The sequence below is a fragment of the Lutjanus erythropterus genome, chromosome 3, assembly GCF_056507025.1.
Source record: "Lutjanus erythropterus isolate fLutEry1 chromosome 3, fLutEry1.hap2, whole genome shotgun sequence".
In the NCBI taxonomy this organism is placed as follows: Eukaryota; Metazoa; Chordata; class Actinopteri; order Lutjaniformes; family Lutjanidae; genus Lutjanus; species Lutjanus erythropterus.
The window spans coordinates 45,989,199-46,011,042 of NC_139319.1; the positions used below are offsets into that span (position 1 = coordinate 45,989,199).

The following is a 21,844-nucleotide window of genomic DNA, read 5'->3' on the forward strand; positions in this document are numbered from 1 at the left end:
GTTTGCCTCCTACATTGCAGGACCTGCGATGTGACTATTGCACATATGTACATTGTGATGACGATGCTCAAACAATGTATTGTGCAGCTCTACTTTAGAGTGATGTTTGTTATTTATAGCTAAATTACTGACAAGACAAAATTACTGTTAAGACAAGAGGCCTGTTATGTCGACTGGTCTGACCTGTCACTGACGTGTTTTCTTGACTGTTCTGGCGTCAAGGATGCAAAAATTGTTGCAAGCTCCAGGAAAACATAAGTCAGTGAACCTTGAGTCAAGATTATTTCTCAAACTGTAATAAAAATATTTATTTAAAGTATCTGGTAGGACACGTTCTATATTATCTTTTCATTTCTACTGATGCACTTGAAATGTCCTGTCTTTTCAGTGCAGGTTGTTTGTAAAAGGATCTTGTCAGGTTCACTGCCAGAATGAGGCTGTACCTAACATTAGTTCTTGCTGTCAACACTTCAGAATGGTTAAGACAGTAAGGCTATGGTTTTAAATTAGCATCATACCAAAGACATATGCAGATATAAACATATCAGATGTGACTGTAAATTTAGACTCCTTGAAGCCAAGCACAATCCCATTTAATGTAATTCATTTACAGACTACAAACAGATTAACGCACTCTTTCAGGGTTGGAACAATTAATTTCTGAGCTTGTTTCCACTGATGGAGAACTAGGATGTAGTAGATTCACCTATTCGACAACATTTAACATTACCAAACCGGCTGCTACTGAGTCTCCATTGTTGTGACCAGGAGAATATGCTCTTACTCATTTTGTGCAGGGCACAGGAAATATATACTTATTTTAGTCTGCACTTACATAACACAAAATCATGCAGTTTCCAGACGTTTTTCTATACAAGATTTAGCCATGGACCCAAATTCGGCAGCTCTTCTCTAACTTTGCATTGGTCATTAATACTCCTGGTGACAATGGCAACTGTCGGTTTTGTCTGTGCTTTTGTCAAATACCACAGAGTATCCAGTCGAAAAACTGCTTTGTCGTGTAACTGATCACAAATGTCACTTGATAACTTGCTAATCTGGTCTGCCACTGTGTTTGCTGATAGAGAAATATTGTTGAACAACCTGTTCTTTACTAGACACAGAATATCAGCAAATTGAGTTGCGCAATCCTGCAGAAATGTATAACTTTTTATTTTTTTTTATTTCAATTGTATTCAACTTAAGATAAAATTGGCATTAAACAACTAGAAAAAAAAAATAAAATATTTTTCAGGGATTGGATTACGTTATACTGGTGACATGTTGTGGGCCAGAGGGAGGGTTATAGGTGGACAAAAATGCCCCCCAGGCCAGCACTTTGAGACCCCTACCTCAGCTAGAATTAACTTCTTCCGCAGTTATACCAATGTTCACATTGTTCAGCTGAAGGCTTTCCCAATCAGATAGACAACATCACTTTATGCCTGAACACCAACTTATCACAGAAATATTAGCTTACTCTACAAGTTGGCCAATGTGGAAGAAGACTGATAAAAGCTGCACCTGTACATAGATTTAATGCTTATTTTTCTAAATTGAAGTAATACGTTTTTTGCATTTTGCATGAAAACTTTTTTTTTTAACAGAACATAATGCTGATTGTTTTTATTTGTTCAATTTATAGGCAGTATTATATTTGTTCCTTTTTCTTAATTCAGGTTTAATATATAAATATATTTTGCTCTATTTTTGTTTTATAGTTATTTATAATTATTCATAATACTAATGATATCATAATGGACAAAAAACTTTACTGTCAAACTAAATTATAATTGAAATTAATGTATGTTTATATTAGGGATGTGTATCTCACTGACTGAGACCGATCGGATATGTATCCCAATACAGGTTCAACGATACGATATATCTTAGACATTTTTAAATAGCCAACAATTCGGTTCAATTCAGCTCTGTAATAATAGGATAAGATATGATGCAATACAAGACAATGCAATGTGTGAGTCTTTACATTTTGATTCAACTAATGCTACATTTGTAGCATATGTAGTTTTACTAAATATAGTACCAGTAGAGGCAGAGAGAAGGAGACATTACAGTGGAGTTAAAATCTAATTATGAGTCTCATGTGTAAATGAGATCCTGTAGCCTAAATGAGAATCTGTGAACAAACTTTAAAATAATTTAAAATAGTGTTTCTGCCGTAAGATGATGTGCTGCTGTGTTTCATATGAAGAGTGCTGTGGTTTAGATTAGTGTGGAGGAACAGTGAAGTGTTACCTGCTCTCACAGTGACATGACGTCTCTGTGGGTCAGACTGTGTCTCTGTTCTCTGCTGTCAGACATGTTTTACATTAATGATCTGCAGCAGCGTTTCTTATCTTTCTTATAAACCCAAACTTATTATACACTTGCGCATTATGAAAGTTTGGTGGTGCGACATGGTACAATGTCACTTCTGTTGCTGTTTTCAGCGCCGACTGTTTAGATGAAATGAAGAGGAGACACAGGAGAGGGAGGGGGGAGCGCTTGTTTTGTGTGAGCACGGCAGCACGCGTCCAGCAAGAGCGGTGCAGGCAGAGGCAAGAGAAAATGGAGGAAATTTACAGTGGCGGCTCCTTGATGCCAAAAATGAAACATATGCGTGTCCTAATGAGATGTATCGATACGCTAGTGCTGCATCGATTTGTTTCCGATTCATGTTCAGCTTTTTATCGATACAGGCCGTCTGATCCGATGCACTTGTATCTTACACATTAAAGTCAGATGCATCGGAGGTCGATATTGGATTTTTTTAACTCCCTAGTACCAGTACTGACTCCATCCATCAAGCCCTAGAAAATATACATGTTAGTGATAATTTATTTTCTAGCTACATTTTGTGGTCAAATTTATCTGCAATATTGTCAGTAGGTGTGTTTAAACTGTCAAATGTTAATCAGTGTTGCTCAGTCTTTACTGCTCAACTCAGACTTTACACACAGATGTGGAAAACCTACAACACCATTAAGAGAACAGAATAAAAATATGAACCCTCACTTGCTAACTTCCTTGTATTGTGCAATCTCCTCTATGTAGAGCAGGTCGTGCAGTCGGGCCTGGTAGTTGTCTTTGGTCAGAGTCTTGTCCAGGACTGACTGGGTGAAGAGCTGGTCGGCCGACAGAGGGATCTGATAGCGAGAAAGGAGGCTGCGCTCCAGCTCAGCCATCGTTTCATTGGGCGTGAATTCTACAATGGTCTTACAGGAAGAGTCCCAGCGCTTTGCAGTCATCAAGAGCTGCTGCCTGGCTGCCATCAGGTGTTCAAGGTCTGAGAGCAAAAGACAGGAGGGTGCTTAGAGGCCCTGCAGGTTCTTATTTAACCTATTGTGATTTAGCGATTTTAAGCATCTTCTTAACATATTTAAAAACTTAAAATACTACAAAAAATGATGTGCCAAGCATATCAATCCAAATATGATTAGCAAACAGGGAATAACTTGACACTGATGTTAACAAAATAACACTGAAAAATCTTTTCAAAGACCTCTAGATGGCCTTCTTGCTTTTAGCATACCTTCAATGGAGGCAGCGTCCACCATGATCCGCTGCATCAGCACAGGTTCTGAGCCGAAGTCAAAAACGGCGGTCTGTCGGAAGGTGCCGAAGATTTCTGTGCTGAAGCCCACAGCTACTTTGTAGACACAGTGGTCCAGGCCATTGTCTGCTGCCACTGTCAGAACAGCAAAGTTCAGTGTAAGGACTTTTAACTTGCAAACTAAAGTAGACAACACAAGAGAGATGAAACTTTAATGTCAGGGTTCATACAGCTTTTTAAGAATACATTTCAAGCACTTTCAAGGTACCTAGAACAGCACTCGAAAATTAAGAATGTCCACTTGTCCAAGAGACAATAAAAATAGCACCTGGGACACAAAATACAGGGTCTCTGGAAAATGAAAACTGTTGCAGCAAATTTCCAAATAGGTGTTATTTAGATAAACTGACCACATACTGGGAATCTAAATGGTTACTTTCTCGGCTGAAAAAACATTAAAACTTTAAAAAGTTAATATGAAGTGTTTTTCAAGGCTGTCATAATATCTTTGCCACTGAAGTTGTACACACTAACTGAGCTGCACCGTATTGATCATTGTCAATACAAATGTTGTCTTCTAGGACATTTTTGCAGTCAAAGTGTCTAAATAATAATTGCACTGTTAAAATGTATGTAACTGTATACAGCATGTTGTACTTGTCTGAAGGAAAGGTTTAACAAGCCTAATTTCAGAATGAAAAAACTGCACTGCACAAACTGTAACATTAATGAAGATGTAATATTAACAAGACGAGACGCCCCAAAGCGAGCTAACAAGAATGCACATGAGGGACATAATGCTCAGTGACAAAGGATGTAAGGCACCAGCCCCGGGTGAAATACCTGGTGCAGTTTTTAGGAACTCCCATTTCCACTTGCCTATGAATTTGAAAAAAGGTAAATTAAAAACTGTAGACCAATGTAAGATAGGACTGATGCATCACTTAACACCACAAAATATATGTGTGATGTCACAGACTGTATGTATAGAGCCAAATGTGATTTATTAGCTTAAAACAAATCTTTTTCAGACCTCAAATTAAGACGTTATAGCCTAAACAAGTCTGTACCACTGTCACAAGATCCAGCACCTGCTTAATTATGTGTGACAGAGATGTGTGAACATAAGAAATGACTGAGGAAAGAAGTGTATATCTCAAAAAACGACAAGGTAATGTTCACCCAGATGTGCAAGAAATAACATAGTGGTTATTTTTGTGGATATCATAATGGATGAGGGAGGACATTGGTATCTAATCTTTTGCATCTGTGTGCTTTATGCAGGGAGGTGGGGTTAGAAAGAATGGATAGGCTATATTTGTAGTCTTGCAAATGTTGGTTTGTTGATTGTGTCCGTTTTGGCGTTTCTGTGTTCTTATCTATGTACACGGTCTTCTTGGTTCCTTGTGTCAGGGTTAGAGGGTGGGGGTAGAGTTGGTTGGAGGGAAAGAAAATGAGGGAAACTTTTGTGTTACACAATGACTTCTACCACTTTTTGTGACTGTGATGTTGCCTGCCCCTACCTGCTGTCTCCTCGCCTGGAGTCCACTCTTGGCAGCCTTTGGGGAGGGCTTGTAGCCGCTCCCCAGCTGACACACCAGTGATGAAGAAGTGTGGTCGGTGGGCATCATACAGCAGTGCGATGCGGTACAGCTTTCTAGCAGGCTAGTCAAAGAGAGAGACAAGAAAATAATCAGAACATTCAAATGCGCAGACCAACCAATGCAAGTGTGCAGTGCAGAATACTGCTTTATTTACTGTAGTGACACAGTGCAAAATGGTTAGACACAAAAAATTTGAATATGCGCACATGCTCACTATTCAACATTTCATCTTACCTTGCACAACAAGGAAAAGGTCCATGAGTGGGAGGACTTTTTGGTGGTGACAGTAACAGAGAGGCTGGAGCTGGTTTCTACATTCACTCCTTCTAAGTAGTCACTTAGCTAGAAAAAGAAAAAACACATTGAGACAAGATCTATCTAGAAATTCAACTTAAAAAAAGCAGGCTGTCAAACACTGGTGAAAATACAGCAGGACAACATATTAATTAACACAACCTTTGAAGAAGTTCGTCCGTGTCACATACTGCATGCTACACAAGAGTCAAGAGCCAGCTAAGGGCTTCATAGTGTTTATTAAGCCTTATGAATGTGTCTTATTCAATATCATGCTTCAAGGAAAGGTAGAGCGATACACTGATGTGGATCAGTTTATCAATTTAATGCTTAATGATCCATTATCACTGATGCAAATCTATATCATCATCCTTAAGATACACCTTTATTCTGAAATGCCCATAATATGTCTGTGTCACAAATGTCTGGTAGAGTTCAGTCACAAATTTGTTGAAATCATAACTTACTGTCTTAAATGGACATGATATATGATATTGTCTGATATCTATCTCAAACCCCTGAATTAAATCGGCAAGTATCGTATAATTGACCAAATAATATTGATATGATAATGTATCGTGATGAAACTTGTGATTTACACCCCTCTATGGTAGCCATTGTTTGGTGTGTGTACAAGGGTGTTGGTATTGCCCCCACTAGATTTAAAAGGTGTGTGTGTGTGTGTGTGTGTGTGTGTGTGTGGTGGTATAAAAGTTTAGAGAAGCTTTTAAGAAAATCACAACACAGAACAACAGACACCTTTTCTATTCAAGCACTCACCACTTTCTCAGGGGAGAGGGAGTTCATCCATTTCTCTATCAGAGTCTCCATGTAGTTCTCAGTGAAGTGTTTGCTCTCCTGCTGCTGTTTGAGGCGGATGAGGCGTGACGCGTAGCGCTTCTGCCACTCCATCAGCTCCTCCTGCGAGTGGGCCGACGTGCACTGGGCCCCATACCGACACAGACCCTGCTCCAAGTACCTGCAGCACAGACAAACTGTGTGCTCAGCTAATACTAAAACAAGTGGCTGATTAATCAAGTTTTCAACTAAAGAAAACAATTTCAACATTTTTTTTACCAAATGAAATCACTTAGAATGTCATGGTAATGCTTCAATCTCCAGGTCCCACAGTTTCATGGTGAATGTGCGTTATTGCCAAGTAATATATTTAAAATTTCTTAGAAATTATCCACAAATTAGCTCTAAATTACCCCAAATTTCATTAATTATGTGATCATTAGCAGGTACTGTTTTCATGTATTTGATAGTAATTACAAAGCAACATATTTGAAATAATATAATACCTGCAAAATACCCCAAATTCATGGTATTTATGTGATTATTTGCATAAACAGTTGCGAATTATCACATGATTACCATGAAAACTGGTGGTAATTTCTAAGAAATTTCAAATGTATTACCTGGTAATTACCACCCACTACATGAAAACAGTACTTGCTAATTATCTCATAATTAACTATGTTTTTGGTGGTAATTTAGAGGTAATATCTGGGAAGTTTTACATTAATTACCTGCTAATTAGCACCTATTTACAAGGAAATTATGGGACCTGGAAATTGACGCCTTACCAGTATCAGACATTTGTTAGTTGCAGCTTTCCCCGTCTGAGAATTTGTTGCATTTCTGTTTCATACTACAGCAAATCTTGAACATTTGAATTTTTTTGTCAGACAAACTAAGTCATCTGAAGATGTGTCCATATATAACTCCTGTGAAAGAAATCTGTCTCTTTTAACTTTGATAGAATAAACAACCAATTCCAGAAATGTGATTTAAAGGAAGAGAAAATTATCTGTTTTTGATAGCAACACCTGCATTTCTGTATAGCACCTGTATATGTTTGGTAAACAAAAAATCTGTCAATATTAATATATTTCAATCCATCTATTTGAATGCCAAAATTGTATTTCTTAATCCTTACAAACAAAATCTGACACAATAATGACCTTAAAATTCTCACAATCTCCTATGCAGGCAGTAGATAGCTGACTTGTGGATACACAACTATAGCTGCAGTGATTACTTGATTGATTGATTAGTTGTCAACTACATAAAGGGACAGTAAAGCAACAATCAATGGGTGTTCTTAAGTTTGTTACAACACAGAAACATGTGTTATTAAACACCAAGCCAAATTTGAATGATTACAAAAATGTCTAGTATATAAAACTAGGTCTCAAAATCATAAAAAAAAATAGCATTCTCCTCTTTTTTGTTTCATCTTTTACCACTTTAAACACATTCTGTGATTTTGATTGAGACTGTAAAGTCAACCTGAGGAAAACAAAAGTGTGAGTGCTTGAAGTGCTAAAATACCGATGCACATGCACTTACTGCTGGGACCACTGCAAGCTGAACCGATGCCAACTCGCTATTTAAGGATTTTACAGTCCACTTACACTCCACCCTGATTGGTTTGGGATGACCCTTAATATGACAAACCTCCATGTGAACACGCAAACAGAGGGGGAGTGGATAGTGTGAGGGTTTGGGATTGAGCCCAAGTCTAATGCTCAACAGATTTGTTGGTATCCTTCTACATAAATATCCAGGATGTGCTGATGTTTGTTGAGGGTTTCCTTCAGTGTGAAGACAGATGATAAAAATTTATGGCACTTGACTACCATGAATCATAATTTTATGGCCTCCAGTGTAACTACACACCATCAATACTTCCTGTAAGCTATATTAGTCACATTACGATCAACTCATTCTCTTTCACATCTACAGCAGCAGATACTGCTGATTAATTTTCCTCTGCAACATTTGCGTTACCTTTTACAGAGGGTGTACTCCTCGCTGCTGGTGACTCCTCTGGGTGGAGGCCGGAACTGCCAGCCATCTTGGACTTCTGTCAATACACACAACCAAATGGTCAACAGGACATTGAGCCAAAGCCTTCAAAAACATTATAAACTGGGCTGCAGCCAGATTGTAACCTGCTTCGAATGTGCTCAAGCTACCAAATGGCTGAGTTAAGACCTTATCAACATTAATAATACGTACAGCACTTTTGGCACAAAGCACATTGTCATTCTCTGTTATGAAGTTGAGGGATATATTGAAAACAAGTCATGCTACAGATTAGCTCACCTTCCTCCTGGTCATCTGTGTATTCTGGTGCCATCTCCCTATTTATAGCCTGACAGAGACAAAGATCGGGCAGGGTGGGTGGAGATGGGAGCAGAAAAGATTATTACTATTATGTCAACGACTAACATAGCCACACAAGCAGCTGGACTACTGGATTTCTTACAGACAAAAGAGTAATAAATCCCCAACAGCTACCAGCTACGCAGGCGAGCACAAGAATAATTAAGTTAGCGGTGGAATTAGGCCATTAGTCATCTTTATGACTCTCCCCTGCAAACATTAAAGCATCATCTGTAACACCAACAAGCACCAAAAGAAATGAACAAAGGAGGACAGGAGAGCAGAGACACTCACCTCAATTTCTGAGAAGAGCATTTTTAATCTGCTCAGGTCTTTTGCGACAATGCCATTCTGTGAAAGAAGGGAAAAAAATGTCATTACAGCTGGAACTGCAATGATTAATCTATTATGAATCGATTAGTAAGTTAATCACCAACAATTTCAAGTAGCGATTTTTCAGTTTGAGTATTTTTGTGAGGAAAACAAAGTCAGAATTCTCAGATTTATGCTTATTAAATATGAATATTCCCTGGCTTCTTTAGTCCTTTATGACAGTAAAGTTTTTGTTTGGGTTGAGGGCAAAACAAGATTTTTGAGACTGACATCTTAAGACACTGACATCTATGGGAACCAACAATCAGGTTTTTTTTTAATAACCATTTTCTGACATTTTACAGACCAAACAACTAATTGATTAATTGAAGAATAATCCACAAATTAATTGGCAATGAAAAAAATTGAAATTAGTGCTTCAATAAGTGCACATTCATGATAACTATAAAACCAACCACTTTGAAAGAAACTAGCACATCTTGCTTGGTTTAATCAAATTTCATTATGTCATCTGTGCATGGACGACAAAAGTTTGAATATTTCCAGCTCCAAACGGCAATGACGGACACTATTTGAAAAGTGGCAGACAGAGTGAAACTGCTGCACATCAAAGAACGCCAAAGGGACACGAGTGACAAAAACTTAAACCTTTAAAGTCATGTATCATCTCAATGGGTTGCTTACAGTATACAGTATATGTTGCTTTTTCAATTTGTCTCTTCGGTGGGAGGATTTCCTGCCACATATTAGTCTAGTGAAGTACTGTAAATCTTAATCTAGTCAGGAATTTTCTGGCGCAGACTTATTTGATGATTCAAAATTGATACAGGTGTATTTTTAGTTGAAAGATCAAGGATTTAATTAACAAAACCATAATAAATATGTTTATGTGTCTTCTGACACCTCTGAATCTGAATAATTCTCCGGTAAAACATTCAAATGTGTACTGTAAGTGTTTCAATAAAAGCTGTTCAGACCCAGCTGACTGGCTGTCCTGTTTGGTTTTACACTTATGAATATTTCTTTTCTCAGAAAGGGCCTACTGTTCATTTATTACTGATCCTAACCAAATGAACAGTTCTTACCGTACAAACCCCAGAAGAAATTCTCTAGTTTCAAGTTTTTAAACCCATATTTGCAGGTATGGTATCTGATTTGTGTCACCTGATTGCTGTGAAGTAAGTTTAGAACAAGCTCACACAAATCTAAATGAAGTATCACTCACTGATTGAATGAAATCCAAGAAAAACTGTTGGCTACATCCTAACAGCTGTGTATCAAATAACAACACATTTGTATGACACTCCACAGGACAGCTAAACTACGCCGAGCATGCAGCGCCAACACCACACGTGGCCAAAATGAAGAGGCACGTAAATAAGATGAGTTTTAAGCTTCCTCTAGTGTTTCCTTTGTGGTTCCAAAGCATTTGTCTTGTGTGCATGAGAAAACTGTCTGGTTTTATCCTCTTAAGTGAAAACATTGAGCTGTTTCACAAGATGTGAGTCCATGGGAGTACAGCTTTACAATGCTGAGGTTGACATTAAAATACAAGGAAAGGGAGGATGCAGAGGAGTTGATGAAACACCAAGAAAGGGAGGTTTAAAAAAATGTATGAAAAAGTGGGAGTAAAGGAGAGGGGCTGTAAGTGAGGGAAAGAATCTGCTCAAGCTGTGTCAGAATAATGTTTGTTTGTGCGTGACTCAAAAAGAGACAGAGGGACAGAGACTTGCCTAGCAAACAGCACTGTCCCCACTTGCATAAAATGTTGGATGACCTTGGGGCCAAGCTCAACCTTTGAGTACGTGCTTGTGCCTGCATTTGAGTCAGTCTCAGTGTGTATGTGTGTGTGCGTGTGTTGCAGTGGCCAGGAAGTGGTTGCAAACAGGAGAAGAGCGGAGCTGGAGGAGGCACCTTGGCAGCAAAACACATGTTGATGTATGAAGACAGCGGTTAGGATCAGCAAAGGGAGGGAGAAGTCAGGCAGTAGAAAGAGTGGAAAAAGCAAAACATATAAAGAGTGACCCTCTGTCTGATACATCTAGTAAGTAACAGAAAGTTATTGGTAGAGCAATTCATCTTAGAGATTTATTCTTATGTGGCCCTTTTTTTCAATGAAGGAGTTGGCCTTGTGGAACATCAGTCTAACATTAGGTTGACACTTTTTATGAATACTACAACTCGAAAAAGGTTCGACCATTGTGTAAAACTTGAATAAAAACAGAATGCAATGATTTGCAAAAACTTTTCAACTTATATTCAATTGCATACAGTACAAAGACACTCAAATACACTCATCCTGAATTTGATGCCTGCTACATGTTCCAAAAAAGTTGGAACAGGGTCATGTTTCTCACTGTGATCCATCACCTTCTCTTTTAAAAACACTCAGTAAGTGTTTGGGAACTGAGGACAGCAATTGTTGAAGTCTTGAAAGTGAAATTCTTTCTCGTTCTCACTTGATATACAACTTCAGGTGCTCAACAGTCTGGGGTTTCTGTTGTTGTATTTGTGCTTCATAATGCACCACACATATTTGATGAGAGACAGGTCAGCACTGCAGGCTGGACTCTACTATGAAGCCACACTTTTGTAACACATGCAGAATGTGTCTTGGTATTGTCTAACTGAAATAAGCAGTGATGTCTCTGGAAAAAAACACGTTTTTACCAAATCATATGGCCCTAGCACTAACCTAGCCTAACACACCTTCATACCATCAAAGATGCTGGCCTCTGAAGTTTGGACATGACGGACTATTTGCGCAGTTTTTCACAAAATGCTGAGCATTGCCCCATCTGTGCTTATGAACAACTGAGCCTTTCACGGATGCCTCTTTAATACCCAATCATGATACTATCACCTGTTTACCTTTTGAATGTTTCAAACAAGTGTTTCTGAGCATAACACAACTTTCCCAATCTTGTCTTGCCCCTGGTATTGGGGTTATAAATTATTCCACTGTTCACCAAATTGGGTTGAAAAACTATTTGGGTGAGCCTGAAACTACTTTTAATTCACTTTCACAAGTACTTTCATATGTTTCTTCTTCTGTGTATGCGCCTATTTGACAAAACCACCATAACTTTGCAAAGAAGAATAAAGAAGACATTGAGCAACAAGACAACTCAAATCATTCAAAGCACCCTCTATCTGATTTTACTGGTGCATCTCAGATCACTGTGAAAGGAAGTGATGTTCATTAATATTCAATATTTGTCCCTGTCCCGTGTCCTGAAAATGTCTTTTGGGATTTTCCCTCTTTTTGGGAAGGAACTGACCCCAACAAGCATAATCTCTAAGAATAACACTCTAATTACAGTCAATGTGTAGGCTGACTGTCTGTATGCATACATCGTATACACAGTTCATTAATCATACCATTGGCTCTCCATACAAGGCTTTGGAGAGGATGCTGACCACCTCCTGCAGGCTGCCATCCAACAGCATGGCACGCAAGCTGGCCTGTAGCGAACCGTCTCCCCTGGCAATCTCTTCTGCCAGGACTGGGATGGGAGCAGGTAGGGAGAGAATTAATTCAGGACATTCACTCAGGTTTTGTTTCCAAGTCTGTTCTCTAGAACGATGCATTTTCAGTTATCTTAGAGTTTGGATATCGTGATATGGCATAAGTGTTGTCTTTTCCTGATGTTAAAGATCATATTACAATAAAGTGATGCAATTTTTTCAACTTACCAGACTGTTCTACCTGTTCTATTATTTGCCTTTACCCACTTAGTCATTATATCCACATTACTGATGATTATTTCTCAAAAAGCTCACTGTGTTAATACTTTGTGAAAGCACCAAGTCATCCTTACACAAGGTTTCTGCAGGTCTTTAAAAAGTCTTAAATTCAAGTATCTGAGTTTTATGCCTTAAAATGTCTTAAATATGACTTTCATATGTCTTAAAAACTGAATTATGAACTTATTACTTTTATAAAGTTGGACATGACTTCAGCCTTGCTTTTAAATGTGTTTCTGTGGGAAAAAATGTGTGTTTATTTTCATGCTGTAAAAACTACAAAATGAAACCAACATTTTGTCATTATAGATGGGTCTTAAAATGGGTTACACTCACAATGGTCTCAAAAGTCTTAAATTTAATTTGCACCTGCAGAAACCTTGTTGCAATATCAACATGAATGTATGCAATCAAAATCATATCACCCAACCCTAATCCTTTGCACTCACATCATCACTATTTACAAATTTAGGGGTGTTATCTTGGAGAAAATGTCCGTATTGAGACATATATGGTATTCGGGTTGGGTGATGTCTACCAAATTGGCATATGTCCACAGTGAAACACTGCAATGGACAATAATATCATTGTTGTTAAGTGCTTTCAGCACAACAGCCAACAACAGCCAAAAATAATTGAAATTGTGAAAATGAATACATCTGATTTTTTTTTTTTTTTTAATTTGTGCTTTATTAAAACGTGTTCACTGGGCAGTAAATAGAGTGGTTAAATATCTTGCTTTTCCTTTAGTAAATCAGGTGCAAGCAGATATTAAATCAGGGTTTAAAGTCACAATGTTATGAAGACAGAGGGCTCAGTGGTCGATAACTGTCAGACACTGCGATGGACAATGGCATCATTCATCGGTCCAACCCTGTATCGCATATCAAACTGTATGAACAATTCAATGAAAATGTAAATTCTTTGTATATATATTTTATAAATATCTTTCTTATGCATCTGTTATATACCTTTAACATTTTATTCAAGCTTAAAGTCAGTAAACTGTAACACATTCCAAATTAAAAAGCAGGCTACAACAGCACCCGTTACATCAGACTCACACAGTTCAGTTACCTTACCTATTAACCAAAAACTGAGTAAAATTACTGGCCTAAATATTTCTTTTCTTTCGACTCTGACTTGAAGCAAAGATGTTAATCGTCAAACTAAACAGCCTGGATTCTGCAAAGAAACAAGCCCAAATTTAATATTTCTTCTAAGGCATGTTACAACTTGGTGCTGCCCTGACCGTGGCAGCGCACTTTGCCTGTCTACTTGATAAAAACACAGACTACAGTATACAGTGTCAGCGGATGGTTCCAACTTGAATTGCTACTCACCATGTTTGCAGTCTTCATCTGCTTCATCATAGTTTTTCTGTTGGCAGAAGGAGAAAAGAAAGTAAAAAAAACGTAGCCATAACAAATGGGAATACTTTGTGTTTGAGGGTCAGAGCTTCGCATAAGCTCTAAGAATGGCTCACAGCAGAGTCCCTCACACTATCATTATAGGACTTAAGTAGTTTCCATAATCTTAGGGCTTAAGTAACTGGTGTAATTTTAGTGCTATGAGAAGATAACAAAACGTTACCATGGAGGAAGAAAGTGGGGTTTATTGTTCTCATTTCTAACCTTCCCTTCATGGTAATTTACCAAGTGATAAGAAGTAGAACAGTGGATTTTAAGCACAATAATCAGCCTACATCATTTCAGTATCAATTTAGGGATAGAAGAAAATTATATTCTATTTGGTGATATGACGGTTCAGAGTTTTATCTAAAAATGAAGATATTAATAATTCTCAAAGAAAGCTCTCCCTCCAGCTTCCCTAACTGTCATGTGCTGGTGTGATGAAAAATAGAATGTGGGGGCCACAAAGCAGAGGCCACTGTCCTTACCAGCTGCAGGAAGGCAGCGATTCGGTAGAGCAAGACACGGCTGCGGAGGGGTCCGGCGGCGGCAACAAGGGATGGAGGGCTCGGCGGGACAGGGGCACCGGAAGATTGGGCTTGGGGTGCGAGGACCACCAGGGCATCCGTGCTGTGGCTGACTGCCGCCTCGTACTCCCTCCTGGTTAACGATCTGCTGGCTTCTTCACATGACTTCTCCGCTCTCCTGTCCGCCATGACTCAGGGACAAAACGTCTGGGAAGGTGGACAAATACAAGAGGACATAAAAAGTCATAAATTAATGTGATCTTTTCTGGAGCAGAGTTGGGCAACAGGAGAGCATATAGTTATCTTTTGGCCCCTGTCACCCTGATTAAAATGACAAAATTTGGCTACATAATTTTCAGTATAGCACTGGATAAGAATCTCTCTAAATGGAAGACACATCCATGATTCCTTTAATAACAATGATCGCTATGACAGATTGTAAACTGAAATGTACATCCATTCTTTGACACTGCTCATTGCCACAATCAATGTTGACATATTTGGTCAAAAATATGGTGTTATTTGATTTTATTCATTATGGCTGCATATCAGCAAGAATCTGGTGATACAGTATGTATAACAATACAGGGGTTATGATTCAATATCTTGCGATAAAGCTAATAAATTCCTATCTTCTTAGTTTAATTTTGGAAAAACTGCTAGCATGTAGAAGACACCACCATTTGCAAAAAAGTTAACTTTTTTAATGCAATCAGAACAGTATAGATAAACAACTACACTGCTATCTAGTGGTCTGGGGTTTAAACAAAAAATGAACCACTAGTGGCAAATCTACACATGTATCACAATACAGTGTTTTAGAGAATTGATACAGTATCACAAAACATAATATCGTGATACACAAGTGTATCAATATTTTCTTACACCCCAATTGTCAATATCGACCTACCATAACAATATATTATTGTGGAGTAAACATGCATATCGAGATATAGGCCCTGTGTCCACCAAAGCATTTTTCCCAGCTGAAAACACCAGGCACTCATCTGAAAACATTCAGGTGGGAAGATGTGTTATTTCAGTGGAGACAATGATTAAGTAATGAAATAATGTTGCGCCTCCAAAGTGCTCTCATGCACTCCTAGCTGAGTGTTTTCAGATACCAGGCATTTACAGCTAGGAAAAACTGCTTGGGTGGACAGGACTAATATCTTAATATATCTAGATATATGAATATAAGCAAAAGTAACAGTTAATTTATGTTTTGCAAGTACCAAATTTCACAGATAGTTTGTCTTATCAACAAATACTGAATGTTAAAATGTCGTCACAAAGTAGAGTAGCATACTTGCTCTGGTTAAAGAGAAGGCTAAAGCATGAAAGGAGAGAGGATGGACCCACTGTATTTGGGTTCATGAGATTTTGTGGGTGAGTAAACGTCTCGGTGAGTAGAATCATTTGGTTCAAGAACTGAAGTTAGAACCTGGTTCAAACAGTACTAGCAGGAAAAGCCTATTTGCCCTGCCTCTCCTCCACAGTGATTGAATGTCTCAGTAAAAAGTGACAAGCGTGAGGTTTTATCCAAAGCATTTTATTGAACTTTCAGGGACAAGAAAAAAAAAAGAAGAAGAAGGAAAACGCTCAACACTGGGCACAAAATAGATACTCAGAGCCTCATCATGCTGCAGACATCTGGAGCAAAGTGTAAATATGCAGCATTTCTATTGGAAACATTTCAACAAATATGCTGGCCTCAGGAAAAAAAATATTTTAGTGGACACAGCATATATTGTATATTGAGGAAGAGCATAAAAATATTGAGATATTAGAGATAAGCCATATTGCCCAGCCCTACAAACCATCATAGCATTTTAAACTGAACCATGAGGTTTCTGAATCATAGACACAAGAATTTTCTGACAAAACAAATTAGCAGTTTAAGGAAATAGTTGATTAAATGGTTAAGAACACAGAATACATATTGTAATCCTGTCCTACATCTATCCACCACTTATTCCTAATGTTGCCAGAATGCAATCACACAAAACAATAACAGCCAGTGGATTAAGTATGTGAACTGCTGAGTTAAAACCTCTGTATTTACCTCCAGTTCAGCCACATTTTGTGAGCGCTCCACGTCTTAAATGTTACCATGGGTTAAAAACTAAAGACATTTTCTTTGAAACTAGGAGAGGCTTTCCAAACACCAAAGGCTGACAATTGTTCACTATAGATTACACACAAAACTCCAGCAGCCGAGCGCACCAGCTGGGTGGAAAAAAGGTCTTAACTCTTACGCATGCAGGCATTTTTCATGTCTCCCATAGTATTCTGAAAGGCTACGTTGGCATAAAACTGAGTGCAATCAGCACCTGCAGGGTGGAGGACAGCGCTACGTTTCCGGCTGACAGATGCTGCAGTTGAGGGGAGAGCATTTTAATTAAACAGCACTTGTCTGCTAAAATGAAATTTGTCTATCACTTTCTGAATATATCGAGCGGATCTGTCCTGACATGGATGACACTTTCTCTTCTGAGTGCTCTCTTGTTAATCATCCTGTAAACAAGATGCGCTGCTATCCTTGTTTCTCTTTTCTGGCTATGCGATTCCGTTAAAGTTACCATGGATAGAAGCCTGAGTTTCCAACTTACGCCTGCTCCACACTAGGCGTAAAAGTTACACTCAGGCAGAACACACACAGGGCTTAAGTCTAACCGGTGCACTCATCTCAACCTTAAACTGGTCCTAACTTTCCGTTCCAAGTCGGACGTAACGTTACACCCAGGCGTACGCCCAGCTGGTGCACTCCACTCCTGGACATTGTGTACTACAGAAAAAAAATAACACAAGTCTACAAGGAATATTCCTCTTCCCACAGGAAATGAAATAATACTGATGACACACTGGTCAACCTAGACATAGAAAAAGTATTAAGTGTCACATAAATCTGGCATTAGGAAGTGTGTATCAAGACAGCTTGTTTCTTGTTATACTGGCTGTATGTTAGGTTCTAGTCAAAGATTGAACATGCAGGTCAATCTTAGTGACCATCATGCTATTTGTAAATACATATCAGGTTACACAATCTGCGAAAATAAAACCTACAGTCAGAACTCCCACACATATCTACTGCTGAAACACATGCTTATTTGTTTATTTCCTTTTCCAACTCAGCCTGACATGCTATGACCAGGAGTCTGCCATCATGTTTGCATGCTGCTGAAACTCTGTTGTGACATACATTTTGTGAACTTAAATGACTGTATAAAAGACATGTAAAAACTTAAATGCCTTATGCCTGGTCTCTTAGTCCAAGAACACTCAGTACAAAACCTTCAAAAATGCTTCAAGGTGGAATTTACAGGAAATATAATAACTTATAATTTCCCCCAGCAAAGCCAGAGAGTGAAATGTTGAGAGGAGCCTGGGCAGATGAGAGAAATTGAGAGAGAGCTCCATTCTGTTTCTATCTAAGGAGTAGCGGATCATTAGTTGACACTTCCTCACTTAGTTTAAAACATCACAAAGTTGTTCCGCTGATCACCAAACTCAATTCATCCACTCCACACACTATTTTTTTCATGTTTATTGCTGAATCATGCATGACGTATGACAGAAAAAACACTTGTTTTTACATCGATAATGCTTGGTACTCAAACAGTCACAGTTGATGGACATTTCCTAGTTTTCTAGATGCTGAACTTTTAATTTGAAGATGTTGATTACCATCTGCATCTACTGTGGCCTGCTGCTGTTTTCATTCAACCAGATGCAAATTCAAATAATGCACAACAGAATTATTTCCTGGGTGTATCCAAATATGTATTTATTTTGTTTGATGTTTTTACCCTAGTCCATTCTGAATTTATTTTTCTATATATATATGATGTATTTGTGTGTAGCATGCAGGAACTACAGTTCTAAGTTGTATAATGATAATAAATGACCTTGAATCCCTGAATCCCTTGAAGTAAATAATATGTGACATATGTCAGGGCCAAGGACATACAGCAAGACATTATTTAATCCGTACGAGGTAAAGAAATTAGATTCCTCATAAAATACAAGCCAACCTTGAATCTTTCATGTTATGGTTCATCTAAAAGTTTTAATGCAATGACATGCACAAACCTGCCATCCAAAATGCCAAAATTTACTTTAACATAACACTTCTTCAGAGTTCCCTGAGACAATTTAGGATCAAGACAAGCAAAATCTACCAGATGAACAATGACTATAAACATGATTAGCTGACTAACTACATAAATTTTTCTCCCTGCTGGAGTCATGGGTAGCAACTTGTGACGCTCCAAGACATCTTTCAAATAAATCTGATGTGAAGGAACTTTTAGAAATCATTCCATCATGGAATATGTAAACTCAAAACTTAAACCTGAATATGTACATGTATTGCCATGGCAATGGCGGTGCCTGCAGATGCTGCGGCCTGGTGGCTCCTTCAAACTCTGCTTCACATTTTTGTTTTTATCTGTATTTTGTTCATTTTTTCATCACCTATGAGGCACTGGAAAAGGAAGCGTGGGGTTTGGATTAAAGAGCAGTCGACCTTCAGACGACCACTGCCCACAGACCACTCAGCCACACTAGGCAGCCAAACACCACAGGAGGAGAGGGAGAAGAGCTGGGACAAGAGCCATGTTAACCTAGCTTGGACCTAAGGCTGCTCCTGGCTAATGTCCGGTCAGGAAAATAAAAACCAACAGAGGTTGGCCAAGTGATGGGAAATCAGAGACTGTCAAGCAAATATCTTAGAGAGATCTGCTCAACCACAACATCTTGGATAAAGTTGTTTGAAGACAGATGTAAGATTCCAGCTGGACCAGCTGGGAGGTAAATTCTGTCTTGACATCAATGACGCTTGGTGGACTTTTCAGGATGTTGCAGTATTGTGATCACAACAATTAAGTGCACCGATTTCAATTTTCTTGGATGATTCCGATTTCCGATTTTATTAAGGGTCTAACCTGCCGATTCCGATTTACAGTCTTTCTAAGAACTATAATTGACAGCATTAATTTTTGCAACTTTTCTTGTAAGAATTAAATTAAATGTTCATAATAAAATACTGACTATTAAATATTAATTAAATACTATTTAAATTTTCTCTTAAGTCCACCAGGTTACAACCAGGCCTTATTATAGTTTTAGATTAGATTATGAATCGGGTGAACACAATCTCGCGAGATCATGGAATCTCGTGGGATTTTGCGTGACGAGATTTCATGTGATCTCCTGTGGAAGCAGATGTAAACAAACTGGAGAGTGACGCTGTGCAACAGTTTGCTGTGGTAAAACTTTGCCATGAGAAAAACAGACGCAGAAGTTAAAGGAGTCTGGATGAGAAACTTTTTGAGGAGACGCATCAACACAGGTTGTTTATTCTTCAGCCAGAACAGGAGGTGAGATTTTAACTGTCCTTCTGTGAACAGCAGTCTGCTGCTGGCTAACATTAGCCTGAAGAGCTAGAGAGTTTACGGCTGTTCTGCAAAGTTGTCAGCTGCTCTGACTCATTGTGACTGTCTGTGTGTGATGGTTCCGGTCTCTGTCCGGTCGATTGGTGCATCCCTAAAATAAAGGCAAATTCAAACAATCCCTGTGAATTTAACTTTGCAATTTTGTCCAATCACCGTAACTTTTCCACAAATTAGACCAGTCACCTTAGGTTCCCAAAAGTTCCACCAATCACAGCAGTCCCCTGCTCAAATGTAAAAGTATTTTTCCTTTTGTCACAGGTACTGAAAAGAACACAAGGTTTCTCGTTATTATTGACATTTATCAATGCTCTGTACTTTTTTATATTAAATAATTTTCTGCTCTATGTTTTGACATAGTTTGAGATCCAGCAAGATTTTGCTTCTTTCTCTGCTGCACTTCTTGATTTACAAATAAAATATATTTTGTTAGAGGTTTTGTAATTCATATATCACTTTTTTGTGCAATTTCCTCTTGCTCCTGCAATTTCTGATAAACCTACTTAATAAAAACGCAATCCAATATTATGCTATTAACAATTATCATGTTTTACATGAGGTCCTGTATGTACTCAAAACATTAGAGATACAAACATTAGATTGTTCCAGCTTCTCAAATGTGAACATTCACAGCATTTCTGTGTCTTATATCATTCTGAAGTAATGGTTTTAGAGCCTTGGTGGCACAAAACAAGCACTCTACTCTACGATTGGTGTTTTGTGGGTGGTGGCATGATATCTGTTAATCAGAGTCGTGTCCTCATGTGGTTGTTTTGTATGATAAAGAAGACAGGATGAGGCCCATACTTTTTATTCTGGGCCTCTGCTCACACAGTGTACATTAAAATACATTTGCACACAGTTGAGAAATCAGTGGTCATATGAGAGGCCTCGAGCATTATGTGAGACACTTTTTTATCATCTCAAGTTCCAAAGCTGACAACAGTGAAGTCGACTGTCTGGCATCATATGACTCCTTAGACGAAGGTTGTCATCAGAATTGATAATACAGTGTATAAGGGCTTTATTGAGAGCAGACAGCATGACGAGCTGGACAGTATGCAGAGGGAAATGGGCGTTGTGACACTTCATAGCCATAGAGCAAAACAGTCAAAATCAACTATGTGCCAAAGGGAACACATGCCAATATACTGAATCGCTCCTGTGGACTTAAAGGGACAGTTCACCCCAAAATCAAATACAAATCAATACTGTATTGTGTATTGTGAACTGTATTGCTCTTTATCCATCTACACAGCTTTGGTGTGAGATGCAGAGTTTTTAAGATATCAGCTGTAGAGATGTCTGCCTTCTCTCCAATACAATGAGACTACTACTCTGCTTGTGGTGCTTGAAGCACCAAAAGAAATACATTTAGGGTTCTTCCACCTTTTCACAAGTCAAACTTAGCACTTATCAAGCACTTTCAAGGCACATTTTCAATCTTTTTTAGCACCTCACACCAAGAGCTATATATTTATATACTCAAAATGATTATTTCACTCCTTCATCACAATAAATCAAAGTAGAGCTGCAATGATTAACTGATTATTAATTAGCAATTAAAATAATCAGCAACTAATTTGATAATAAATTGAATCTTTTTTTAAGAAATAAATTCTATGATTTCAGCTTCTCAATGTGAATATTTTGTTTTTTTCCCACTCTGACAGTAAACTGTATATCTTTGGGTTGTGTACAAAACAAAACATTCGAGGACATCATCTTGGGCTCTGGGAAATAC

At 38.3% G+C, this 21,844-nt stretch overlaps 1 protein-coding gene across 1 annotated transcript in view; it reads right to left on the bottom strand.

The window, feature by feature from the left end:
- Positions 1–21,844, bottom strand: part of helz (helicase with zinc finger) — a 97,168-nt gene that overhangs the window by 64,479 nt on the left and 10,845 nt on the right. The window contains exons 2-12 of the mRNA XM_084710953.1: positions 14,609–14,854; positions 14,052–14,088; positions 12,343–12,467; positions 8,923–8,979; positions 8,569–8,617; positions 8,251–8,326; positions 6,235–6,433; positions 5,395–5,502; positions 5,080–5,221; positions 3,536–3,691; positions 3,019–3,289 (exon numbers count right to left, since the gene is read on the bottom strand). Coding sequence (XP_084567079.1) covers positions 3,019–3,289; positions 3,536–3,691; positions 5,080–5,221; positions 5,395–5,502; positions 6,235–6,433; positions 8,251–8,326; positions 8,569–8,617; positions 8,923–8,979; positions 12,343–12,467; positions 14,052–14,088; positions 14,609–14,836 — 1,448 coding nt within the window. The 5' untranslated portion in view covers positions 14,837–14,854. The remainder of the gene's footprint in view (positions 1–3,018; positions 3,290–3,535; positions 3,692–5,079; positions 5,222–5,394; positions 5,503–6,234; positions 6,434–8,250; positions 8,327–8,568; positions 8,618–8,922; positions 8,980–12,342; positions 12,468–14,051; positions 14,089–14,608; positions 14,855–21,844) is intronic.